This window comes from Capra hircus, chromosome 3, assembly GCF_001704415.2.
Source record: "Capra hircus breed San Clemente chromosome 3, ASM170441v1, whole genome shotgun sequence".
Lineage (NCBI taxonomy): Eukaryota > Metazoa > Chordata > Mammalia > Artiodactyla > Bovidae > Capra > Capra hircus.
The window spans coordinates 88358956-88384672 of NC_030810.1; the positions used below are offsets into that span (position 1 = coordinate 88358956).

Sequence of the window (25717 nt, forward strand, 5' to 3'; positions counted from 1 at the left end):
CACTAAGTTTGTTGCTCCTTGGTATAAAGGAGATCTGTGGGGAAATTGAGTTATTAAATTGTATGGATGGGAACGCATGTACACCCATGGTGGATTCATGTCAATGTATGGCAAAACCAATACAGTATTGTAAAGTAAAGTAAAGTAAAAAATAAATAAATAAATAAATATATTAGGAAAAAAAAATTGTATGGAATTGAAGATGGATTTCAGGACAAGAGAAAGTCAGAAGCCTCTCCGGCTTTAGGGATGGCCTGAGCAGGTGCTGAGAATCTAATAATCTCTCTTTTTTTTGTATTTTCCAGGTCTTCTCTTTCTTTGATTTGATTCGCTACTGTGTCAGTGTTTGCAATCAGATTGCATCTCATCTGCATATACATGTCTTCAGAATCAAGGTCTCCACAGCTCATTCTAATCATCATTAATGATGTAACTGATGTTACATAGGAAACTCATGTTTTCTGCAGGAAAGAATCCGAACATATTAAGGAGAATGGGGCGGTTAAGAACAAGAATAATTTATAATAATCAATGTTGTATAACTTTTATTCTTTGTTATTGATAACACTTCTTAACTATCCCTGTGTGAGAATGGGAATTTCAAGTTCCATCCTGTAAATGTACGTGTTGTCATGCAGGGTTGGCCCAAGAAAGCATGCAAGAAAAAAATACCATGTGTTTGTAATTATCCTGGATTCAGAGTAAAATTGTCATGGGGGGCAGATCCCCAGTGGTGGAGATTTCTAATGTAGAATATTTCCAGGCCAAAATTTGTTGCTTTATAATTTTAACAAATCATCATCTTTTTAGTGACATCCTTGTTTAGTATCTTCTCAAGCTTTCTTTACTAAGAAGCTCAGCTTGTGGCACAGATATATTTTACTAGCTTATGAGGTGGAACTTGATAAAGATTTTGAATTTGGATTGAAAAGTTTCCTATCTTTACATTGTTGAGGAAGTCATTTTTTTATTGCTCAAGATATGGTATCTCATGGGCTTGGGAAATCCTGTTAGCATGCATAATAATGTGGTAACTTTGTCGATCCATTTTATTTTTTTAAATAAACATGATCCGAAAGCCAGTCTTTTTTTCCTCAGTTTTATTCAGTGGGAAGATAAACTAAGTTTTAATGGCACTTTTTAAATTTTTAAGCAAAACTTATTTTTGTTCTTTAGTAAATAAGATTAAGTCAGCTACATCGTCAACATGTGTCCTGTGACCTTTCTATTTTGTATAAAACTGTTTAACTTAAAACATGGGAGTGCTATGTTCATTTTCCCTCTTGGAAGGTTTTTTGTTGTGATAGTTGTCGCCCTTGAGATTATAAGTCTTTTTTCCCTTTGTAAAAAGAGAACCATAATCTTAAAAGTCCAGAGGAGTTTAATAGGTCTTTGTTGTTGTTCCTCAGCTGCTAAGTCGTGTCTGACTGTGACCCCATGGACTGCAGCACACCAGGCTTGCCTGTACTTCACTGTCTCCTGAAGTTTTCTCAGACTCATGCCCATTGAGTTGGTGATACCATCCAACCATCTCACGCTCTGTCATCTCCTTCTCCTCCTGCCTTCAGTCTTTCCCAGGATTAGGGTCTTTTCCAGTGAGTCACCTCTTTGTATCACATGGCCAAGCTATTAGAGCTTTAGCATCAGTCCTTCCAATGAAAATTCAGGTTTCCTTTAGGATTGACTCGTTAGTAGCTCTCAGAATCTCAAGCCCTTGCCCCAGATTTAAAATAAGAGAGGCTTGTGCCTCTCTTGGCAATTATTGAATATTTCCACTCTCCTTTTCTGGCTCCAAGTTTGAAACAAAAAACAGGTGTCCTCAGTAACTATAAACCAGATCTGTTTCTGTTGTGTGTAGTTGAGTTGCTTGAATGAAGAGGCAAACAGCAAAAGTTAAATGAGGTATCTTACTATTGATTCTTATTTATACCATTTCCATAATCATGGATACACAATAGCTGTGCTGCTTTGCCTGGCAACCAGAACTCTTTCTTGCACTTCTAATGATTCCATCAATTCCATGTAATCTTGATTAGCAGTGGTAGTGAAACCTTTCATTTCTTTGCTAAAATGTAGCAGGAAAGGGAAGTTTTCACTATCTTTGCTTGCTAGCAACTTCTCCAGCATCTGGGGTAGAGAAGTTCATACAAGAAAATGCTAGGGTAGATCAGATGTCACAAGGTAGGACAAAGGAAAAAAGAAGGAAAGATAATTAAATTTGGCAGAGTTACATCATTGTCTTATGAGATAGACACAGCAGATGTTAACTGCCTACAGTGGAAACTGAGGTTTGGAGAAGCTGAATGGCATACCAGTGTCACAACAGTTGTTCCTTTTCCAAATGGAGACTAGAATCCATATCTTCTGAATCCTGGTCCAGCGTTATCTTCTATTCTATACTAGGTTTTAGTGAGCTGAAGCTACAAACTCAGGTGCTAGAATCTTTTTCAGCATAATGGAAATCTGGAAGACATCAAGGTCAACTCTACATAACCATCAACATGAGATCAAGTTATGTTTATAGTAAACCTCAGTTGGTCCTGATTCTTGTGAGCATATTATATACCTGTTTAGGTGTCAGAATCAGCGGAAGAAGTTTTAAAAATATAGGTTCTCGGGTCCTATCTTTAATGATGATAGGTAGGTTAAAGATGGAGCCTTATATTTTCATTAGCTCCCCAGGATTCCAGTCCTGAGATACAACTAGGATTAGGAACCACTGGCATAAACTACCTAACAAAGTGCACTAACTCTTGAAAGCTGTGAAGAGTAGCAGCCTAGTGTGGGGTGGCATGTGGACAGTAGAACATGCACCACCTGCAGTAGGTCTCTGTGCCCTGAAATGAAAGTATATTGACTTTAACTTCAATTCGGTAACCCCAGTCTCCTGTTCCATCCTGCAACAACATTTGTGTTCTCTGTACAGAATCCGGGGGCCTCTGAGGGCCACGCACACATACACACATTAAAAAGATGGAATTTTTGAAAAACAGGATGCTTCTAGAAGTTTCCATGTCCCTTACAGTATTTAAACAGAAGCTGTCAGTAGAGATACAGAGGGAAGAGGGACCAGGTGACTACTAAACTTTGGACTTTTAAGATGATGATTCTCTTTTCTTCCCAGAGAAAAAATGTCAATGCGGAGATCCCTCTGCCCTTAGCCAAAGAGTTGAACTGACTTCTCAAAATAATGAAGTTGGAAGTAGGATGTCTAAAACGGAAAGCTCCAAACTGGAAGTGATGGGCAGACAGACCTATTGATGGAAACAATGTAGTGTTCTTCACTGACTTCTTCAGCTGAGATTCCTACTGTCAAGTCACTCTCAACTTCAAATATTTCAGGAAAGGCTAGCAGCCTTTCGTCCCAGGATTCTGGAAAGCACACCTAACTTGAACCAAGAACCACTGCTGTATCCTCAGTACAGCTGCTGTTGTTACCAGTATCCCTCACCTCTTCTAGTAGAAGGCTCTCCTGGTGCCCATCATTGCCAGACACAGCACCAGAGTTCTGGGCACTGTTGCCAGTCCTCCACATCTAGCCCAGTTTATTCTCACATCTCTCGCCTTGTTTTGCTGGTTACCTCTCCATAGTGGAAGCCAGAGATACACATGTAAACAGCAAGAAGATTTTCGTCTTTATTCTTACCCTCACATGTCCACAGACCTCTGTTTATATGTGAAGAGACTGAGTATTTGGGCGACAACTTGTTTTCTCTGTAGAGGATTTTGTAATAGTGCTTCCTGGGAGAGGGCAGTTCCAGAAACTTCTGGGGCTCTACACCACCTCTACTACTGTTTCTTGCCCTGTGTCACCTCTGCAGAAAAGGCAGCTATGTGCCCAGCTCTGTGAGCACAGAGGTCTGAGCCTTCCAAAGTCTTGAGAAAGCTGATTTCAGGAATCCCAAACTCAAGACACCAACTTGAAGCAAGACCTGGTTACCAGGACTCGGAAGAAGGCTGTGGATTCTATTGACTGAGAGCTTCACATCATACCATGCTGGCAGGGGTCAAAGTCCACTACTGGCCTATAGGTCTAGGCAATCCTGTTCACCACAACTCTTATTTCACAGTCTTTTCCTTTGGTTTCTTCTGTTTCTTCTGTTCCTCATATTCAAGTATTTTCTTTTGGAAATAATCTGTGGTGTTAGAGATACAGGTATTAGAGGCAGCTAATCTGGCCAGGCAGACTAAGATAAGCTCAAGAACAAGGGTCAGAGATACTCTCAATGTCTGCTGCCCATGCTCACCCACTATACCCACATTCCCACCAGGATTTCCCATGCCATCCTAGGCCTTTGTAGGTCTAGGTATTTGATTAGGCTCCTAAGGGGTCCTAAAACAGAATAATTAGTAGAAATTAGCTCTAGACTAAAACAGAAAGCAAAGGTCCTCCTCCTGGCTGGTGAAACAGAGCAACATCTACAAAACGTCAGCCTTGGAGGCATTTTCTTAGGCTTCAGGACCTTTCTTTCCAACCCCATTTGATAAGATCACAGCTGTTTTTGTGAACCTCTCAGAAGTGCTCTTCCCTCTCCTCCTAGGACCACACCTGACTTGGAGGCAGTTGATAGGAAGCTTTCACTGCATACCTGCAGGAGGGTTCTTGCTCTTTTCGGCTTCCTGGATGAAAAGGGAGAAGAGCTGTGTCTTCACAAATTTCTTCACAAACCGGCGGTTGGCCTTGGAGGTCAGAGCCTTATAGAAGGCCCGTTCTTGGAAGCGGCCTTGCCCATTCGCCTCCCGCTTGATGTAGGAAGCATAGTGGCCCACAGTCTTGACAAAGAACTGTACAAAAGGCCTTGAAACATGCTCATTGATTTTTTCAGAAGCTGCTGGGGATATAAAGAGACCATCTCAGAGGTAGCAGAAGGATGAAAACTACCCACCCTTACCTCCAAGTGGCTTTCATTGCAGGCTGAAAACTTGGGCAAGGGGTGGGGTGAGGCAGGGTTCATAATTACTGGTTGATGAAAATGTGAGACTGGAGATGGGTTCGCCATTGCTTAGGAAGAGTAAAATCTCATACTTGCCCTTTAGGATCAAGGCCTCTGGGACTAGCCCAGGACTGTGGAGTGAATTCCTGTTAGTTCTAGAAGGGAATTGTTGGGAATCATGCCCTTAAACTCTTTGGAGAAAGCCAGAATAAGAGGGACCTGGGACTTACTCTGTGACTCCTTGATGCCCTGACTAAGAGATTCTAAGATGTCATCCTGAAGCTTGGGTGGTAGGATGTCTTTTTCATCACCAACCTAGGAGAGGACAGAGTCAGCTCAGAGGTCAAGCAGTCAGGGAGGAGGTGTGAAGTGTTGGCAGAGAATGTGAGGCATGAATTCTACACCCCATTCCACACCCAAATAATTGGCCACATACAACAGAGAAACAACAGAAGCTTCAACTCTAAACACTAGGAAGCCTCTGTCCCTCTGGTACTCGGTCTATGTCCTTGCTCTAAAAGCACTAACACCGACTGCCTTGTGAAGTCACACTCTCCTTGAGAGAGGTGAAGTCTTGTTGGCATACTTAGAAGTTTGTTAAAGTAGTGGAACTTGGATGAGCCAAGAACAATTGAGTTGGTTGTGGGTCTGCAAGGGATCTGAACCCAGACACTTACTGACATTAAGAAGGTTCCTTCACAAAGATCCACCAACAGGACCTGAAATAAAAACGGGACAGCTTGGTTTCTTCCCTTTTCTCTGTTTCTGCCTGTTGCTGTACCTTTCAGCCCAAGTAACAACAAAATCAGCATCTTCAGTTCTCATTTCCTGTCTGGTACACTCCTTTCTCACCACCCACTCTTTCCTGAGAAAAGGGTATGAGGGTATAGGAAGCAGGAAATGGGAGAGAGCTAAAGAAGATGCAGTATACAATATGGGTACATTGAAGCCAGTCACTCTCTTAATAAAAAAGCATTGATCATAGTAACAACTTCTATGTACGAAGCATTACATGGCATACACTGTGCTTTGCACATCTTATCTCATTTAATCTTCCCCCATGCTCCTGTAGAGGCAGATACTGTGTCTGTTAAGGTGAGGAAATACCCAAAGAAGTTAAACTGCCTGAGGTGATACTGCTATCAAAGAGTAGAGCCCGTTTCCAAGCCTGGGTTGTGCTGTCCTTGCTAGTGTATCATTCTTCCTACAGTTCTTCAGTTCCCTTCCCTCTGGTGAGCTTTACGACAGGGATGGGCATCTTTTGATTTTTTTTTTTTTTAATGCTTACAACAACTTTATGTACAATTGCCTAGAATTCCATTTTTAAAACTCCCACAGGCTTCCCTGGTGGCTCCGTGGTAAAGAATCTGCCTGCCAGCACAGGCGACATGGGTTCGGTCCCTGATTCAGGGAAGATCCCCCATGCCACACAGCAACTGAGCCCATGTGCCACACTACTGAACCCGGGTGTTGTAACTACTGAAGCCTGCACGCCCTGGGGCCCGTGCTCTGCAACAAGAGAAGCCACCACAGTGAGAAACCCATGCATCACAACTATGGAGTAGCCCCCTCTCTGCAACCACAAGAGAAAAGCCCACACAGAAATGAAGACCCAGCAGAGCCAAGAATATATAAATAATAACTATTAAAACTCCCACAAGAAGCTTTGGACCTTCCAGCAGGGAAAAGCGAGAGGAGAAAATAAGCCTGGGGACAAAAGGAGGAGGGACGGAAAGGCAGTAATCACGTTTGTAGGGTGCAGGTAGGACAAGCACAGGGCTGGAACTTGGGGGACCTGAGTTCTAGTATCAGCTCCATCACTGCCTAAGGCGCCTTTAGTCTAGAGTGGAGATGACCAATACGCATCCTGCCGGTTAGATTGCAACCTACAGACCTGTTTCTTTGAGACTCAGAGGATTTTCAAATCATTGAATTAGTTTCCAATATTTAAATTAAAAAATTTCACACAGAATTTGGATCTAGGGCTTCTCTGGAAAAGTCAGGAGCTCTAACAGTGATCCACATTCAGAGGGAACTGAGTTACAGCTGCCTACTTTAGGCAAGGCAGGTGCTCAGCAGTTTATCATAATCCCCCAAAGCCTGTGTTGGCCATTTAAATGCCTGCTGGGTCCCTCTTTTCAGTTTGTGACCTTGGTCTCGACAAGAGGGTGAGTGATCCCTCCATGCACCCTTCTCCCAAATAAAAAGAAGAGAGAAATTGGAATGTGTGCCAAAAGACAGAGCAGGCACTGTAATTATCTGTCATCAGGGGAGAAAAGTTGAACTAGTTCAGGCGTGAAACCACTTGTATACATAGGCTCAGATGCCTTCATTTAGGGCAGGCTGTTCACTTTGTGGGCTGAGAGGTAAGACTGTGTATAAAGAATTTCTTTCTGAAGTTGTTCCCAGAAATCTTTCTAGTACTTGAGTATATTACTGTCTGTCCAAGGAGCCCTTCCAAAGAGCTGACCTGGGAGTCAAGGAATGCTCCATCTCTCTTCCTGACCCCTAGCCCTCTCCCATCCCTCTCCCCTGCCCATTTCATCAGCTGGGGCTCTTGGACAACACAAGCTGGAGTCTGACTAGCCTTGGGGTGTCTTCCCTCCAGGCCACTGGGGGAGGAATCACAGCGTCCAAGAAGATGGCACTGCAGCATCAGGAAGTTTCATAACTTCTGGGACTGGGACACTTATTGAGTCGTATTACTAAACATGGGGCTGATACTCTGTCCCAGTTAGTCACAAGGCAGAGGCTGGCTCAAAGGGCATGTGTACTCAGCAGTTCTGAGGAGGGCAGGGCGGGGGAGACAAGGAAGAGAAACAGCCTGCTTCTTTACTTTCCAGCAGCACTCTGCGGAAGAGGTGCTTTCCTTCTATCTCTGCTAGATTCCGGGATTGCCTGTGTGGCCTTGATAGGTGGATTGAGCTCTCTGGACCTTGGTTATTTCTTATGTAAATGGAGGAAGTCCTCCCACTAGGGCTGGTCACGTGCCTCCAGTAGCTTACTCTGCCTCTTCCCTTTCTGTCTACACAGAGGGAGTCGATGGTTAGCCAGACCAACCCAAGTAGCTCTTTTGGCTTGAGATTATAGTACTGTGCTATTTCTTGAAAGTTTCTATTGACAACTCAAGCAAAGCAGAAGTCGTTCTTCCAACACTGGAGGTAGGTTTATGTTATTAACACCCATTCTCACCACTGAGCTCTTTGGTGTATCTGGGGGTACTGCCAAGACACAAGAGGGTGACAAAATCAAAGGGGATTTGAACCAATATCCTCATTAACCAACTGAGCTCTAAGCTAATTGGAAGGATGACCTCTACTACCAAAAAAAATCGGCATTTTCAAGACTCATTGTTTCCAGGAAGACTGTTAGTTCAGTTCCAAGCAATGTGAATAAATTCCAGTGGGGTGTGTGTTGTACAGACCAGCTGTGCTTGTCCATTCAGAAGAAAAATGGGACACCCAGGGCCTGCTCACTAGGACTAGCTGGCCTAGTACAGTTGGGTGAAGCCCAAATAAGCCATGTGTTGCCCCTTAAGTCCAAAGGGAAATCATTCAGAGCAGGGAGCAGACACTTACTGAGTATCAGCTATATGTCAGGCACCAGGCTAGATGCTTTATGCTGATTTTTTCCCCTAGGATCCTTAGGGTCTAAACGTTGCCATTCCAGTTTTACAGATGAGGAAGTTGAGGCTTAAAGAGGTTAAGCAACTTGCCACAAAATCACACAGCTATTAGCAACAGAGGTGGGATCCGAATCCAGGTCTGCCTGGCTCCAAATCAGGCCCCCTTCTTGCTGCATCGTACCTCTTCCATGGGGCTGTCCAAAACCTCCTGCCGGAAGCGCATTTGGACTCCAACCATGAAGGGAGTGGGGCAGCAGACAGTTCCCAGCAGGCTCTCGGGGACCACGGGGATGTAGGTGTGGGCCCAGCTGAAGGGGTAGAGCAGCGCAGCAGTAGCATGGATGCACTGAGACAGGGTGCTGGGGACAGGGCACAGAAAGTGAGTCAGAGGGGCCTGCCCAGGCCCCCACCCCCACACCACCTCCCCACCGCCCGCCATTGACAGCAGCTGCCCATGCTGGCTGTGCCGGAGCTATAGCAAGTCTGGGAGCCATGCCAGTCACAGAGCTTCTGGCTACCCGAAGCTGGGAGGGGAGGGGTAGAAACCAGAAGAGGCTGAGGCTCCTCTCGTCAAGTATGGGGCCTCTATGTGATTCTTCTTTTCCACTGGGGGTGGGGGTGGGGTGGAGGGAGTATCTTTAAAGAGAGGAGGAGGAAGAAGAAATGTCTTCCATCTATGAGGTCATTGATCATTGATGGAGTCCCTTCTCTATGCTCACTACTGGGCTAGGGATATGGATACCAGGAAGTAAAAGACCAGCCTTGCTTTTAAGGCACTCAGTGTAGTTAAGGAGACAAGCACGTAAACACTGGGGTGCAGCAGAGAGGTCAAGTCTATTTCCTCCTTATCTCTCATCCCCAGGCTTTAACTCTCAGGGCTCCCTCTGACCACTCATGGTTATTTAAACTTATCAGGTTGGTGCCTGAGCTTGCTTGGGAAATTCCTGGATTCCAGGAACCTCTGACCAGCAATTCCCACCCGGAAAGTCCCCCTGAGAGGACTCCTCCACCCTTTCCAAGGAAGCATTCCCTGTGTAATTACTGTCTAAGTCACAACTCAGACCCAAGTCCCCTCATGCCCCCCTCCCCCTAACCCCCTCAACACACACACCCTCCCTGTCTTCTCTATTCTCCACTAGCTTTAGTGGCTCTTCATTTCTCCAAATTGCCCCAAAGCCAAGGCCAACAAAAACATAGATGCGGAAACCTTGTTTCAATTCTTCGTATCAAGCTAGCACTTCCTGAGTTAGAAAGATGGAGTCTCTGAGATTCTAGCCAAGGCTTAGGCTGACTGGAAGTCCCTTTCCTGGCTGAGCGGCAAAGATCTGAAATACTCAGTGTAGGAAGGAAGTGGGGAGTGGTGGGGTTTCCCTGAAGAAAAACGCCTGAGAGGTGAGTCCTACCAACCTTTGCCCGTATCCAGGCCAGCTGACACCTGGAGTCCCCTTCACTTTCTAAACATTGATCCTAGGCGGCAAAAGCCAGAATCCCAGCTCTAGCCACAACAGAAACTTCTCAATTCCCTACAGCAGCTGTCCCCAAACTTTTTGGTACCAGTAACCAGTTTCATGGAAGACATTTTTTTCCACAGACCGAGGGCTGGGGTTGCGGGGGAGGGGTGGGATGGTTTCAAGATGATTCAAGCACATTACATTTATTGTGCTAATGATAATCTGTATTTGCAGCAGGTCCCCAGCATTGGCATCACTGCCTCAGTTCCACCTCAGATCATCAGGCATTAAATTCTCATGAGGAGCATTCAACCTAGACCCTTTGCCTGTACAGTTCACAGTAGGGTTTGTTCTCCCTAGAATCTAATGCTGCCGCTGCTCTAATGCCACCTGAGCTCTGAGGCAGAGCTCAAGTGGTGACGGGAGTTGATGGGGAGCGGCTGTAAATACAGATGAAGCTTTACTCCGCTGCTCACCTCCTGTTGCGTGGCCCAGTTCCTACCAGGCCATGGACCAGTGCCAGGGGGTTGGGGATCCCTGCCCTACAGGGCCAAGAGTGGAAGAGCTATGTCTAAAGCAAGAGATTTATACTGCTTCCCACAAGGATTAGGCCACAACTGGTGCCTTCTGGGGCTTCCCAGGTGGCGCTAGTGGTAAAGAACCCACCTGCCAATGAAGGAGACAAGAGATGCGGGTTCTATCCCTGGGTTGTGAAGATCCCCTGGGGGAAGGCCTGGCAACCCGTTCCAGTATTCTTGCCTAGAGAAGCCCATGGAGGGACAAGCCTGGCAGGTTACAGCCCATAGGGTTGCAAAGAGTTGGACATGACTGAAGCAACTTTGCATGCACACACGGTACCTTTTTGGTTATCACTGATTCTTACAGAATTTTCAACCCACAGACCCCACTGCCTGCCCAAACTTCCTTTCCTTTAAAACCCATGACATTCACCTGACCCTCTGGGCTAACATTCGGGCCCCTAAAGTCCTTTCCTTCTTCTTTCCTAAAAGATAAAACCAGGATTGTCAGCTCAACATAAGCAGTTTTCTCCATCCCCAGACATAAATGAGTCAAGCTTCTACTGTCTTAAAATTTTTCTCCTGTCTCCATCTGTCACACATCTCCCCATGTCTCAACCAGACTTGAAGCCTCTAAGAGGCAGAGACCAAGACATGATAGTATTCTGCCTCAACTATGCACTATACAGGGGTATACTCAACTATGAAACTATTAGTAAGAAAAACAATTGGCACTTACCAGTGCAGGCCTGGCAGGGTGCTAGGTACCTAAAGTGCATAACTTCATTTAATCCTTACCATGCTCTTATGAGGTAGGTACAGTTGATCTGTCCAATTACAGATAAGGAGATCACAACTTCAAAAAGTTAAGAAACTAGGGACTTCCCTGGTGATTCAGTGGTTAAGACTCTGCACTTCTAATGCAAAGGGTATAGGTTCGATCCCTGGTTGGGGAGCTAAAGATCCCACATGCCCATACATCCAAAAAATAAAAAAAAATAAAAGTTAAGAAACTAACCTAAGGAACACCATGTTGCTAAAGGTAGAAGAAAAGAACTTGAATTGTTCTGCTGATTTCAGCACCTATGCTTCCTTTCAATCAGGAGTTAAGTCGATATCCCCTTTAGGTCTAGGATCATCTTTTGTTTGTCTGTATCTCCCTGATGCTTGGCATCTGGTTAACAGTTGACACACAATAAGTGTTTGTTGAATGAGTAAATAAATGGACAAATGAGGTGTGTTTGCCACTAGGATAATGGATTTGACCTCCATACCTTTATACATACACCTTCCTGCCCTGTCCTCCCTTAGCCTTTCAGGAGCAGAATCCTCTCTGCATCCACCCTAACTGGTTTTCTCCTAGGCTGTCACAAGAATGCTTCATGCCCTTCTCAGAGCTAAATCACAAACCTCCTTCAGGCTTAGGCGGCAATCAAGTTTGGAGGCAAGAACAGAATTACAACAGCTATTACAGCAGCTATTTTCTAGGCTTTAGTGCAGATCAAGACAGTGTGGAGGAAAGGTGAACACACAGGTCCTACAGCCTGAGTTCCTTGGAGAACCGTCCTGTCTGTCTCCTGGAACCTAGGGATGCCGGTCAGTTCAGGTGACCTGCTCAGTGACTGCACCAACCTGAGACCTTCTGCCAAGAAGATGATTCTTCTTTCCAGCACTGCAGAGGCAAAGATCTGAAGAATCTGCTCAAAACTGAGGCAACACATGAGAGAACTAAAATCCACGTGCTCTAGGTGGGAATCCAGGGGCCGCGTCAGGGAAATGAACTGTCGGGAAACCAGAGAGAGAAGGTGTTACCACACTGAAAAATCACACAAGCCCCAGAAAGCTCTACCTACCTCTACACTATCCTCCCCAAAAGAGTATATCTGATCCTACCTCCCCGCTACTAAAAATCCACCTGTGGTTTCCATCTGCTCGGAGGGTGATGTTGCTGTAAACCTCTGTGTGGCTCACAGCACCCTGCCTCTCTCACCACCTCCACCACCTTGCTTCCCCACATCAGCTCCCTTCTGTTCCTTCAGCGTGCCTTCCTTGTTTCCTGCCTGAGGTACTTCCCTCCTCTAGGTTGCCTTCCATTTTAAAAAGTATTTATTTTGTTTTACGTATTTATTTGGCTGCCCTGAGTTTAAGTTGCAGCATGTGGAATCTAGTTCCCCGACCAGGGAATGAACCTGGGTCCCCTGCATTGGAAGCATGGAGTTTTAGCCACTGGACCACCAGGGAAGTTCCTCATTCTTTTTTTTTTTTAATTAGTTAACTAGTTTTTCATTGAAATGTAGTTGTCTTACAGTATTTTCTCTCTTCATTCTTATCCTCCTTTATCTCTCAGAAGCCTTCCTTAGCCACCTAATGCAACACATGTTTCTCATCATTTTCTCATGGAGCATCCTGTTTTCTTTTCCTTCTATCAATATACTTTTCAATGATCTATTTATTTGTGTGTTTATTTATTTAAGTCTGTCTTCCCCACTAGACTTTTAGCTCCATGAGGTCAGGGACCACATTCGTTTTATTCACCATTTTGTAGCCAGAAAACAGCTGGCTCAAAACTCAACAGTTTTTGAAAAACTGAGATTGTGGCATCCAGTCCCATCACTTCATGGCACATAGAGGGGGAAAAAAATGGAAACAGTGACAGACTTTATTTTCTTGCGCTTTAAAATCACTGTGGATAGTGACTGCATCCATGAAATTAAAAGACGCTTACTCCTTGGAAGGAAAGCTATGACAAACCTAGACAGTGTATTAAAAAGCAGAGATATCGCTTTGCTGACAAAGGTCTGTATAGTCAAAGCTACTAGTCATGTATGGATGCGAGAGTTGGACCATAAAGAAGGCTGAGCACCAAACAATTGATGCTTTCGAACTGTGGTGTTGGAGAAGACTCTTGAGAGTCCCTTGGACTGCAAGGAGATCAAGCCAGTCAATCCTAAAGGAAATCAGTCCTGAATATCCACTGGAAGGACTGATGCTGACGCTGAAACTCCAATACTTTGGCCACCTGATGGGAAGAGCTAAATCACTGGAAAAGAACCCAATGCTGGGAAAGATTGAGGCCAGGAGGAGAAGTGGGTGACAGAGGATGAAATGGTTGGATGGCATCACCAACTCAATGGATGTGACTTTGAGCAAACTCAAGGAGATAGTGAAGGACAGGGAAGTCTGGCATGCTGCAATCCATGGGCTCGCAAAGAGTTGGACATGACTTAGTGACTGAACAACAACAACGAGCCAGAAAATAGTACAACTTGGGGCCTAGCAAGCCTTTCACACTTACTTTTTGAGTAAGTGAAGACGTCTAACCCCTCCCCTTATTCTGATATGGGAAAGCCAAAGTTCAGAGGGACACACAGAATATCCAGAATACCAGGGGTCAAGACTGGGATTCTTAAAACAATTTTCTACTTGCTACTTTGTCTGTTTAGTGTCTTAAAGCAATAGCACCCCCAGTATCGAATGGGTGGGGACTCAGGGGTGGGGATGGGTGATAAGACAAAGACAGGTGGAAGCCATAGGTAGAGATAAAGGACAGACACAGGGAGATAAGGGAGGTAATGGTGAAGAGCAGCAGTTTGGGAACTGGAGGCAAAGGCCATTCTAGTACTGGGAGCCTCCACTTACATAGTTTATTATATTAAAAAAAATAAAAAAGATCTCGGTTACTTGAACAGTAACTAGGTCTTTGTGAGTATCAGGTTGAGAAAATTAGAGAACTGGGGTTTAAGTTCTGCCAATAATTTTAGCCAAGTGCCAGTCCCTGCCTAGCTCAGTTTCTTGGAATGTTAACCTGGTAAATGGGCACACTGTGATGGGAGGTGCTGCTGGAACCCACCTCCTCCACCCAGGGAGGGTCTCCCCCATTTTGCTCACCCACCTCAGTGCCTGAGTCAGGGATGAAGCTCTTGAGGGTGACAGTCTTCCCAGGAGCGGGGAAAGCTGCCTCTCGGAGGCCCTGCATGAATGGGTAGATGATGGCCGTGGAGATTTGATGCCTCTTTTCCACTTCATCCAGGATCTGTATGGAAAGAACCACAGGAGACATGACTCGAGGGACACTCCCGGGCTGCCAGCCAAGATCACATGTGTAAGGTTGCTCCAGCCAATCCTTAACTGGGTTCTTTCCTCTTGGCAGAAACCAGTCTACTGTTTTTCTCCTGCACAAGACCTGATGTTTTTCCTAGCCTTCTTCTTTTCATCCTCTTTCTACCACATCATATTCCTCCCTTCTCCTAACATCAACCTGAACTACTTTCCCCAGGAAGTCATCCTAGAGTAAATTCCTCATTCATGATGGTACCATGTTCATTTGTGCTAGCTGAGGCCTAGAAGCTGGGCCTTTTGGGTGCCACTCTGACCTCCAACTTCCACTGGAGACGCCCCAGGGCCAGGGACGGCCTCCATCTGCAGAACCCTACACAGATGAACCACCTGCCCAAGCAAAGGCTGATGGAGTTTATTGCCTCCATCCCCCAAGGGGTCTGTCTGGGGCAGAGCACACTGATGCCCTTTCTTGGCTACTAAGACATGCCCCATGGGCTTCCCTGGTTGCTCAGCTGTAAAGAATCCACCTGCCAATGCAGAAGATGCGAGTTCAGTCTTTGGGTCGGGAAGATCCCCTGAAGAAGGAATGACAACCCACTCAGTATTCTTGCCTGGAAAATCCCATGGATAGAGGAGCCTGGAGGGCTACAGTCCATGGGGTTACAAGACAGTTGGACACAACTTAGCAACTAAAACAACAACAAAGAAGAAAAAGATATGCCCCATCCATCCTGAAGGACTCCTTTCTAACCCTGGGTCAGGTGTCCTGGCACAAGAAGACCTCAACTTCCCCTAACCCCAACTCAAGTGTCCTGGCACAAGAAGACCTCAACTTCCCCTCTATCCTGGAAGGAATCAGAGGGAGTCCCCCAAGCTCCGTTGTATAATTGTCTTTATAGTTGTTTAGCATTCTGTCTTCTCCATATATCATGTCATCTGCAGCTCACATCAGCCCATGAGACAGGAAGATGAGGCATCATTACCTGCATTTGACAGAGGAAGCTAAAGCTCCCAGTTTCTAACCTGTAGCTCTTCTCATGTCCTACTTCAGCTGCTTTCTTACCTTGCCTAGACTTGGGGGCAGTGAACTCTCTGCAGGGGAGACAGTCTACTAGGTTCAGTTCCTACTTTTCTCTAAAGCCAGGTGAAGCCCACGCCCCTCTCTGCCTGAGTGTCTCGAGAATGCCTCGCCTGACCCCGACTGTGGGGGAGGAGCACCAGGAGTCCAGGCAGGGCAGGCAGCCAGGGCAGAGCTGGAGGCCAAACAGGCCTGACAGGCTGGAGGAATCCTGTTCCGCCCCTACCTTGGAGAACAAGCCGAAGCAGCCGATGCAGCTGACGATGCAGTACACCCTGGGGAGGCGAGGACCACGGCCGGCGGGCTGTGGAGGGGCAGACAGGCTCCTTCAGCGTCGCAGCCTCTCCAGGGCCTCTGCCCAGCTGGGGTTGATGGGGCACAGGGCTGGGGGCTGTGCTGGGGGATCCCACTCCTGGGACAGGCAGCTGGGAAGGCCAAAGCAGTCACAGAAACCAAAAGACCATGGCCTTGAGGGGGCTGGTTGGCTTACGGGTAAGCACTGCCTCTGTTAGCACCAACACCCTCTGGGGTTGACAAGGAGGGAGCAAGTGTGTTGTAGAGACATGAAACAGCTAGGAAGGGTGTGCTATAAAAGTGACTTGGGGAGACTCAAGGATTGAACCTCATGGTCCCAATCCCAAGCTAGGCTCTGGGAGGGCCCAGGGGCCAAGGCAACAAGGCCTAGATAGAGATGGTGGAGAGCAGATTAGAATGAAGCATCCCACAGAAGGGAATGGTTGAAAGCTAGGCAGAGTAAAGACCCAACCCCAGAAGCAAAGGTGTCCTGTAGGTGAGGAGGGGTGTGTGTCTCCGTTCTTGTGAGGTTGCACAGGGCACTAACATGGCAGCAGGTGCTGGGGTGTGCTCTCTCTTTATAACCACCTCTGCCAAGGAGCCTTGGCTTTTGCAACTGAGGCTGGAGCAAACCCAGCTGTGGGGCAAAATAGGATGCAGAGAGGAGGGGGCGGTTCTGAGCTGTACAGACCAAGAGGCGCCTGCAGTATCCAATCTTCCTGCTCCCGTCCACATTGGTCAGAACAAACGAGAAGGTCTCCCTGAGGAAGAGCAAACAAGGACCCGGTTTGCACTAGGTTCTAAAGCAGGAAGGTGGTCGGCATCAGGGGCTGAGTGGAGAGCAGGGCCAAGGGAGCTGCTGATGGATCCTGAGAGTAATCATAACACCAGTCAGTTTACGTAAAGTGCTTACTGCTGTCAAGCTCTAAATGCATCACCTCATTTAATTCTCAAAACAACTCTTTGAGGAAGGTTCAATTACTAACCCTACTTCAAAGATGAAGAAACTGAAACTCTAAGGGAGTATTTCTTATCCAAGGTCACTTAACTCATAGTGGTAAAGCCAAAATTTGAGCTCAGGCAGTCACATTCCAGGACTCAAAGAGCTTTGCCATGTAAGGATCTCATTAGTGGCCAAAGGACTTCTTTGGTGTTCATCTTCTGCCAGAGGCAATCAAAACACAGTGACAATCACTTCTAGGACAGGAAGGAGAACCTCACCCTTCTCTGGACAGAAGGGACTGGTTAATCTGTTTAGTTAACCTCTCTTGCCTTGAGAGACCCCAGGCAAGATATTCAAAAACAAATCAACTCCAGTCCCTCCACAACAGGAAGAAAGCTGGTGAGAAATCCAGATGAAGGGGGCACAGGAATCACGTGGTTCACACCGTTCCCTTCTCCTCCAATCTCAGCCCCCTGTCCCAGAGCCAAGCCATTACCTGGGACACTCAGTGAGTGGGGCCCGCTCATTCCCATCTGGGAAGCAAAACAAGGGGATGGCTCCAAGCAACCGCTCCTCCTCCTCTTGTTGACCCCGAAGCAAGTTCTCTCGCTACAAAGAATAGGAAAAGAGACAGGTTGGTGTGGAGTAGGAGCAGGTGGAGAGGGCTTAGGGTCTGGCGAGCTTCTTTGGAGGCTCCTAAGCAGTCTGAGAAGCTTTTCCACTGGTGTGGGACTTAAAGCTTGCCTCTGTGCCTATCACTGCACGCAGACTGCATTCTGGGTCAGGCTGGAACAATCCCACGGCTGAAACAGCCACTCCTGGGCCAAGTCTACATGAACCTGAGTTGGACTTCAGTATCCTTGATGGTGTTAATGGTCAGGAAGGGGGCCAGGACCACACTGAATACAGAAAGGCCCAGAGACCGCCCAGCTTCCTGGAAGGACCACATCAGAGAGATACCACATCTGAGAAGAGAAGCGGCCAGCTCAGTTGCCTCACCGTCAGAGTTAATGAGAAGGGTGCCCTGACCCCACCCCTTCACCTGCCGCAGGACCAGACAAGAAGGAGCCTGATGCTTGGGCTGGGGCCTGCCTGCCCTTCCCTTCCCCTCCCACTCACCCCAGGGAGGGGATTCCTGCAAGGACCTCTGGCAGAAGGTAAGCTTCTCAACAGGGTGGCTGAGGATGAAATTGGGAAATACTAGAAGGACCCCCAAAGGCAGAAGAATTAACCTAGTTTCCAGGCTAGGGAACCTAGGTCTGTTCCCCACAAAGAGGCCAGACCTAGATTCTGTGGATGATAACGGAAAACAGGGCTGGGTCTGAAGGAAATGGGAACAGTGAGTTCAGGGCAGCTCCAGCGGAGCCCAGGCAGGGTGGGCAGGGGAGGGAGAGGGCACACCCCTCCCCATTGCCCCTCAAACATCTGAACCCTTGGCCCCCGTTGCCCCTTCCTTCAGTCCTTACCTTGGGAAACTGGTAGATGATCCTGGGCTCATAATCTTCCCCTGAGTGCTTTTTTTTGAGAGAAACAACGAGGAGGTATTCAAAGAAGTGCTGCCCTCCAGCAAAGTTGGGTAGACAGTGCTCCAGGGCTCTTTCGGGTTCCTTCACTACTTCTCCCAGATTCTCCTGGGAAGGTCCTAAAATCAAGACAGCAGGGCCCATGGGTATCTCACTGATCCGGGGTCCCAGTGGAGGCTGTGGGGTTCTGGCAACTTCCACACCTCCAGGCGGCCATGCCCACACCGAGGTCTCTGGAGCCGGCCCAGCGCCTCACATCCCAGCATGGGCTCAGAGCTAACTGGGCAGTTTCTGTGCCTCCCTGCGACATGTGGAACCACCAGGAGTCAAGAGAAGGAAAGAAACCACTGATTCAGAAGCCAAGGAAATGTACCGGGGAGGCCATCTGGGAGGCCTGCAGGCCCAGGGTGGTAGAGATTCTGCCTACCTTAAGCAATACATCCCCCAAGTCAACCTGGACTCAAGCAATCAGAACAGGCCAAGGGCCACGTGGCTGTGACCACACCAACCCCCACAGAGGGCATGACCGGCTCTAAAAACCAACAAGGGAAACCTCCCAGCTCAGTCACATGGGAGAACCGAGTGGAGGATGAGATATAAAAGGAAGAAGAAAAAGAAGTATTTCAAGGGAAGAAACAGCCCAGCGAAGAGGGCCATCCTGGAAAAAAAGGAAGTAGGTAATCTAGTCCAGACCTGCTCGGTGTAGAGGCAGTCGTTTGCGGAAGCGACTGAGAATCCCGCCTCCCGCTTGTCTTTCCATCTTCTTGGGCCGGTCAGGCATGGAGTGCCCCCTTTCCTCCAATACAGACAGGCTAGAGAAAGCCTGAGAAACCCCCTGCCGTTTCAGTCTCCAGAAATGACTCTATGCAGCAAAGCCACGCGCTGTCTTCCAAATAGGGGAGCGCTGTTTCCATCCTGTGCACCCAACGGTTGAGCAAGAAGACTGCGGCGGGACCCAGGAAGGCAGCAGAACGCCTGCACTGACAGAGGCAGCATCCTGGCACTGCAGCTCAGACCTCAGCTCCTCCCAAGAGCCCCAGGGTGTGGTGAGAGAAAAGGTCATAGGCAAACACCCCCAGAGCCCAGCTGCTTCTGGGCTAAGGGCTTTTAATTCCGGGCTGAAGGTTGTGCAATGTATTTATGTACAACCTCTGGACAAAGAAGAATGCCTGATAACATCAGACTGTGAGCACCGGACCTCACCAGCCCCAGGACCAGGACCATAAATCTCCAAAACTGATCCCTGATCCTTCGCTTCTTAACCTCTGCACTGCCCCCTACTGCACCCTGGGACGTCTAGGACTTCAAGACTGCAAGCACGGACCAAAGACTCCTCGCAGCAAGGTTGCCACGGCCTCCCCTGATTAACATCAATAGACTTGACCTCATCCATTATCTAGGTGGAGAAATTGTTCAAGCAAGAGCAATCCCTAGATATTAGCACACACCTAAAAGTCTCCTCTCCTGGTAGGGAAATAGAGAACAAAGTCCATCTCTGGGCTGGAGAGTTCCTGATATCTCAGCAGGATCTTCCATGGTGCATCTCTTACCCCCTGCCATATGTCCTAAGGCAGACTTGTCTCACTGGGACCTGTGCCAGGGATCCAGCAGAGAACCCCTCCCCCAGATAGAAAGCGCTGACTTAGGACATTCTCCCTGGCCTGAAGTCTCCCTGGACAGTCCCCTGGAGGGGACTGGTTGCATCAGCAGCCTGAGGGGCACTCGGTGGAATGGAAAGCATCTGGGTGCTGTCCTCCCCACCCCTACTCCTGCTACTGCTGCTGCTAAGTCTCTTCAGTCGTGTCTGACTCTGTGAGACCCCATAGACGGCAGCCCACCAGGCTCCGCTGCCTGGGATTCTCCAGGTAAGAACACTGGAGTGGGTTGCTATTTCCTTCTCCAATGCATGAAAGTGAAAAGTGAAAGTGAAGTCGCTCAGTCGTGTCCAACTCTTCGAGACCCCATGGACTGCAGCCTACCAGGCTCCTCCGTCCATGGGATTTTCCAGGCAAGAGTACTGGAGTGGGGTGCCATTGCCCCTACTCCCGCTGTTTTTTTTTTTTTTCCCAGATGGTCCAGGTCAACAGTTCTACACAAGCTAAAAGCAGAATAGCTGGCCCCTGGGGCTCCAGTGATGCTGTGTCTGGAGGTTGGGGAAGAGAGACAGAATAGCAATCCATCACCTGGGATTCTCACATAAACCCTTGAGTGTGCAATATACATGGTAAGAGAGAAGGACTTTTGCCAAGATGCTGTCCCTAAGAGAAGCCTGGCAGCAAAAGGGTTTGATCCCAGTGTCTGCCACTCCTGCAAAGAATCAATAGCCTTCTGGGAGAAAAGTGGGGTGCTGAAATAAGGGAGACAGCTACTTGCTCTTAAGGGCTCCAGACCTGACTTCTGTGGACTAGTAAAATCTGGTGTTCAGTGGCCCAGCCATAACTGCAAGGGAGAACGACAGTCACAGTAAATAAGAATGTAACAGTCACTGCAATGGTGAGAACAGCGACCCAGAACACTCAGATCTGTCACCACACATTACTTGCAATCTGTACAGACAGGCTGCACAATACTCACCACCAATCTGAGGAACAGGCATCTCCAGATCAGATGGGGAAACTGAGGTACAGACTAATTCAGGGACTACTTGGGGAATACAACAGAATCTCTTGGGGGTGGGACTTATGAGAATTTCATGTTCATGCTCCTACCTTCTGGATGCAGCACACACCAAGCATCTCACAGATGTGGGATGCCTCCTGTTTGCAAAAGACCTTGGGAAGCAAACTCTTTTCACTGATCATTCTGGAACCTAAGGAAATTATTTCTTTCCCTAAATCGTTTGGGTTGCATTTTCAGCCCATTTCTTCCTGCTTTATCGGAAAAGCCAAGGGAACAGCAAAACTCACGAACTCAAACAGAAAAAGGATTCTTGGGCAGCAGACCAAGAAATCCAGAAAAAAAAAAAAAGATTGCTTCCTTCTCCCTTTCAAAGGGAGTTAACAACAGAAGAGAAAAGGTCCATCAAACACAGGTTTATAATGGGTCATCTCATTTAAGGGCTTCTCACTAAACTACAAAATCTCATTTAATCCCCAGTGCCCTGGAAAGGAATTATTATCCTGAATTTTAAGTACAGGAGGGAGCCACCCTTTCTAGAGAAGTCAGGAGTCTGGTTACACTTGTTCCTCCACCAGGAAGCCCCTCCCACAGCCCTCTGAGGAAAAGTCCCAGAACCAGCTGGAATATAGGTGAGGAGACTTTCTGGGACCTCAGTCTTGAAAGCTTCCTCTTCTAGCTCAGCCGCTCTCAACCCAGGACCACTGCCACTCTTCCCCAGAGGATGATTTATACTTGCACCTGTGTGCGCACGCACACACACACATATGCACATCCTCCTACCACACAGTTGCCTTGGAACCAAAAGAGGGAGGGGAAACTCCAGGGAAGGTGGAAAATAGTACAGAAGATGAAAAGAGCACACTCTCCTGCAGGATGCATGCCAGACCTCAGAACAGGTAATACTGGCTGTGCATCTTACAGTTCCTCACTGTCCAGGAAGCTGCTCCAGTCACAATTATCAGCCTTGTTCTGGAAACAACTGGAATGTTTCCTCTGGGTTGCAGAAGTAGCCATTCACACAGGTCTCTCTCGACCCTTCCATTCACACAGGTGTCTGAGGATTGAGAGAGACCAAGGAGACACCAAGACAGTGTTCTGCAGAGTAGAGAGGCCACCAGCCCCACCCTGCCTCTGCTCCTGCCACCACTCACACCCAGGGCTCTGCCCCTCCTATGGTCTCTGACCTCTCTGCCTTAGCACAGGTGGAATGACCAGACAGATAATGGAAACCTCTGTTCAGTGAGAACAGCCAGGGCTGGGGGTGGGGGGCAGGGGTAATGGCAGATGGAGCACTGATTTCCCCCTCCAGGTCTCCCCAGCTCTGGGGCTTGGAGTAGAAGGAGGTCTCACTCACTCTTTTCACTGCAAATGTTAGAAGGGGTGGGCTGTCTGGGAATGACCCCTACTTTTCCATTGCTTCCCTGCTTCTCAAAAGGTGGGACCTCTGGACAAAGTAAGTTGTGGCTGCTGAACCATAGGACCGGCTAGTGGTAAGCAGCAAAAAAAAAAAAAAAAAAAAGTTTGCCGAATGTATAAAAAAAGAAAATGAATTCTGAATTCCCTTCCTTCCAAAACCCAGCGCTCCAGCTGAGAAGAAAGGAAACGAATATTGACTTCTAATTTAATCCCTACAACCCTGGACGGAGGAATCCTTCTCCCTTCTCTAATGGGGGATCAGGGATAAGGGAGGTTTGACTTGTCAGGTTCCCAGGCTCTATGGAAGCAGCTGAGCAGACTCTACCCCGGCTCTGCTCGAGGTCACACTCTACAGGTTTCCTCGTCGCCCTTGGGTGCGGGTGGGGGGGCGGAGCGGGGGTGACGTAGCTGGGAAGAGCGGTTTTGTAGCCGGCGGCTCTGCGCGGGGCAGAATCGCGGGCTCCCACGAGGGGAGTCCAGGGTTGGGGAGAGGCGGGGCGGGGCGGTGGGCGGCCCGGGGCAGAGGCAGGGTCTTCCCGTGAGGGCGCCGAGGCCCCGGCGCTGCAGGCACCCTGCGGTTCCCCCACCAGCTTCCTGGCTGGAAGGACACGTGGCCCCGGGGCCCCACAGCGGTTTCCTTTGGCTGACAGCCTCCGCTTCACCCCCGCTGGCGTGGCTTCTCCTCTGACCTCCTACCCCTTCCTTCCCCATCCGCCCGTTTCCACCTCTACCTGCGCCCCTTCCCTCTAGCTCGCCTGACCCCTGTCCAAGCCCCCGGAATGCCCCCCAGACTGCTCCCCGATCGATCGCGACCCTCTGCAACCCCTGCCCGGGCCCCCCGCCCCCGTCGCCTCCCGTCCTGGTCTGCAGTCCCCCGGCCGTCCCCGCGCCCTCGCCCGGACGCGCCCCGGCCCGGCACTAACCCCAGCGGCCGCGCTTCAGCCTCAGGCTGGCTCGGAGGCGGCGGCCGAGCCCATCCATGGCCCCTCGGGTGCCGGGCGCCCGCTCCCAGGTCCGTGGCGGCCCCGCCCCCCAACGCGCGACCTCCGCCGGCGCGACACTTTCACTTTCCCGCGGGGGGAGGCCGGGGAGACCGGCCCGGGGCGGGGCGGCGCACCTTCCGGACTCCGGCCCAACCCCCGGCGCACCTGGGCGGGCCCGCTCTTCGCCCCAGTCGGGGCGGCGTGCGGTGACAGAGGGCACCCGAGGGGCGGCACCCCCTCGCCCCCACCCTTCGTGGGGCGCCCCGGAAGGTTTGACTTTCCCAGCCTCGCGTCTCCACGAAGTCTCCCTCCACCTCCGCGGCAAGCGCTGGGAGTGCCCACTCGGTGAGCGCTGGTGCACCTACCAGGTGGCTCGGGCACGTACCCCAGAAGGAGTTTTCAGCGACCGCACACCTCTCCAACCCCTTCACCTCTACCGCCTGCAAGGGCTTTAGCCTCTGTCCAGTTCCAGATCTCTCGCTGTGTTTGTCCTCCGTGGGGCAAGTATCCCTGCGTTGCTTGCTCTTTTCGCTATTCCACTTCTCCAATTAAAGGACCGGAGCCCTTTGGGCTCCTGAGGAGGGGCTGGAGAAGAGGCTTAGGGCCTGGACCCTGCCCTCCATCCCGCCTGTTCTTGGGCAGTTCAGTCAAAGGAGGGCAATCCCCACCCTGCCACGTGAAAGTCAAGAATAGAACGCTCTTTGTAAACTCTTCTGTGATGTGAATTTAAGGGATGGTGATAATAAAATTATGCTAGTGATGATGACAGCTGCAGCTAGCCACACTCCCCTTCTAATCCCACGTCCGAATACAGCCTTTCAGCTCCTCCTCTGTGCCGCTCATCTTTGTTAGGTTCCATACACACCTGGAAAAGTGTGTAGAAAATCCCCTGATGCTGGGAAAGATGGAAGGCAGGAGGAGAAGGGGACGACAGAGGACGAGATGATTGGATAATATCCCGGACTCAATGGACATGAGTTTGAGCAAGCTCCAGGAGATGGTGAAGGACAGGGAAGCCTGGCATGCTGTGGTCCATGGGGTAACAAGGAGTTGGACACAACTGAGTGACTGAGCAACAACATACACACCCAGATTTCAAGCTTCTGCTGTCAGAAATGAAAATTTGCATTTGATAAGCTCCACTTGCTCCCAGAGGGGTCTGCTCTGGTTCCCCTCTGCTTCCCAGGATCTTTAGGGAAAAGATAGAGAAGAACAGAGTCCATCTGAAATTTCTCCATTCACAGAGGTTTTAGCCTCATTTTAAGGTATGGGAGATGGGGGAAAGAGGACACTGTGCAAGAAATATGTCTGGGATCTATAGCAATGACTCCCAGACCCATAGCCCCTATCCTTTTCATGCATGGCCTCCAGGTGACTCTTCTGTCACAGACTGTGGGTGAGCAGGAGTGAGCCCTGGTATTAAACTGTCTAGCCTTAACCCGGAGGTTCTAAAAGTTGCCTCTTCTCTGGGCCTATGCAATTTTGTACTTAATTACATAGCCTGTTTCTGTTCCCTATTCTCTGGGAATTCCCACACACAAGGACACATGTCTTCATCAAGTACCTTCTCTTGGCTGCATTTGTGTCTTAGGCCTCTCTGTGTAAGTACAGTAGTTGTTCATGATAAACTTGTCCAGTTGGTTGAACATAACTGTGCCTCAGTTTTCCCAATCTATGTTATGGTGGTCTTACCCAAACTATTCCCTTCCTTTAAAAACAGATGAAGAAATTTGTGTGTAAGTATACCATAAAGTTGGAGAAGGCAATGGCACCCCACTCCAGTATTCTTGCCTGGAAAATCCCACGGACGGAGGAGCCTGGTGGGCTGCAGTCCATGGGGTCGCACAGAGTCGGACACGACTGAGCGACTTCACTTTCACTTTTCACTTTCATGCATTGGAGAAGGAAATGGCAACCCACTCCAGTGTTTTTGCCTGGAGAATCCCAGGGATGGGGGGAGCCTAGTGGGCTGCCGTCTATGGGGTCACACAGAGTTGGACACAACTGAAGTGACTTAGCAGTAGCAGCAGCATACCATAAAGTTATGTACAAGGATGTTCATGTCGAATCTTTTTTGAAATATCCTTGAACTAGAAATAACATCACACATCCATAAGTAGTGACATGGATGAATCACAACATAGTCTTGCAGTGAGGTACTATACAGCAGTAAGAATGGATAAACCACTACTGCATGCAATAGCATGGCTATGTCATACAAATATAATGTTGAGCCAGATACAATAGAAGACATATTTTAAGTTTCCATTTATG

General features: G+C 48.6%; 2 protein-coding genes across 10 annotated transcripts in view; one reads left to right on the plus strand and one right to left on the minus strand.

Moving 5' to 3' along the window:
• Positions 1 to 1082, plus strand: part of CEPT1 (choline/ethanolamine phosphotransferase 1) — a 38834-nt gene extending 37752 nt beyond the window's left edge. For all 6 annotated transcript variants that reach the window (XM_018045904.1, XM_018045899.1, XM_018045901.1 and 3 more), the window contains exon 9: positions 306 to 1082. In XM_018045904.1, the coding sequence (XP_017901393.1) occupies positions 306 to 425 (120 nt within the window). In that variant the 3' untranslated portion in view covers positions 426 to 1082. The remainder of the gene's footprint in view (positions 1 to 305) is intronic.
• On the minus strand, positions 3613 to 24375 carry DENND2D (DENN domain containing 2D). 4 transcript variants are annotated; one of them, XM_018045905.1, is made up of 12 exons: positions 23384 to 24375; positions 18369 to 18544; positions 17399 to 17511; positions 16651 to 16720; positions 15892 to 15969; positions 14421 to 14561; positions 12161 to 12309; positions 8741 to 8918; positions 5612 to 5653; positions 5165 to 5249; positions 4590 to 4832; positions 3613 to 4136 (listed from the first exon to the last, which is right to left on the minus strand). In XM_018045905.1, the coding sequence occupies exons 1-12, from the start codon at positions 23439 to 23441 to the stop codon at positions 4060 to 4062; spliced, it is 1410 nt and encodes a 469-aa protein (XP_017901394.1). In that variant the 5' UTR covers positions 23442 to 24375; the 3' UTR covers positions 3613 to 4059. The 4 variants fall into 4 exon arrangements, with proteins under 4 accessions (XP_017901394.1, XP_005677966.1, XP_005677965.1 ...); XM_005677909.3 differs by lacking the exon at positions 23384 to 24375 and adding an exon at positions 19119 to 19430 and having other exon boundaries at positions 4590 to 4829; XM_005677908.3 differs by lacking the exon at positions 23384 to 24375 and adding an exon at positions 19119 to 19407.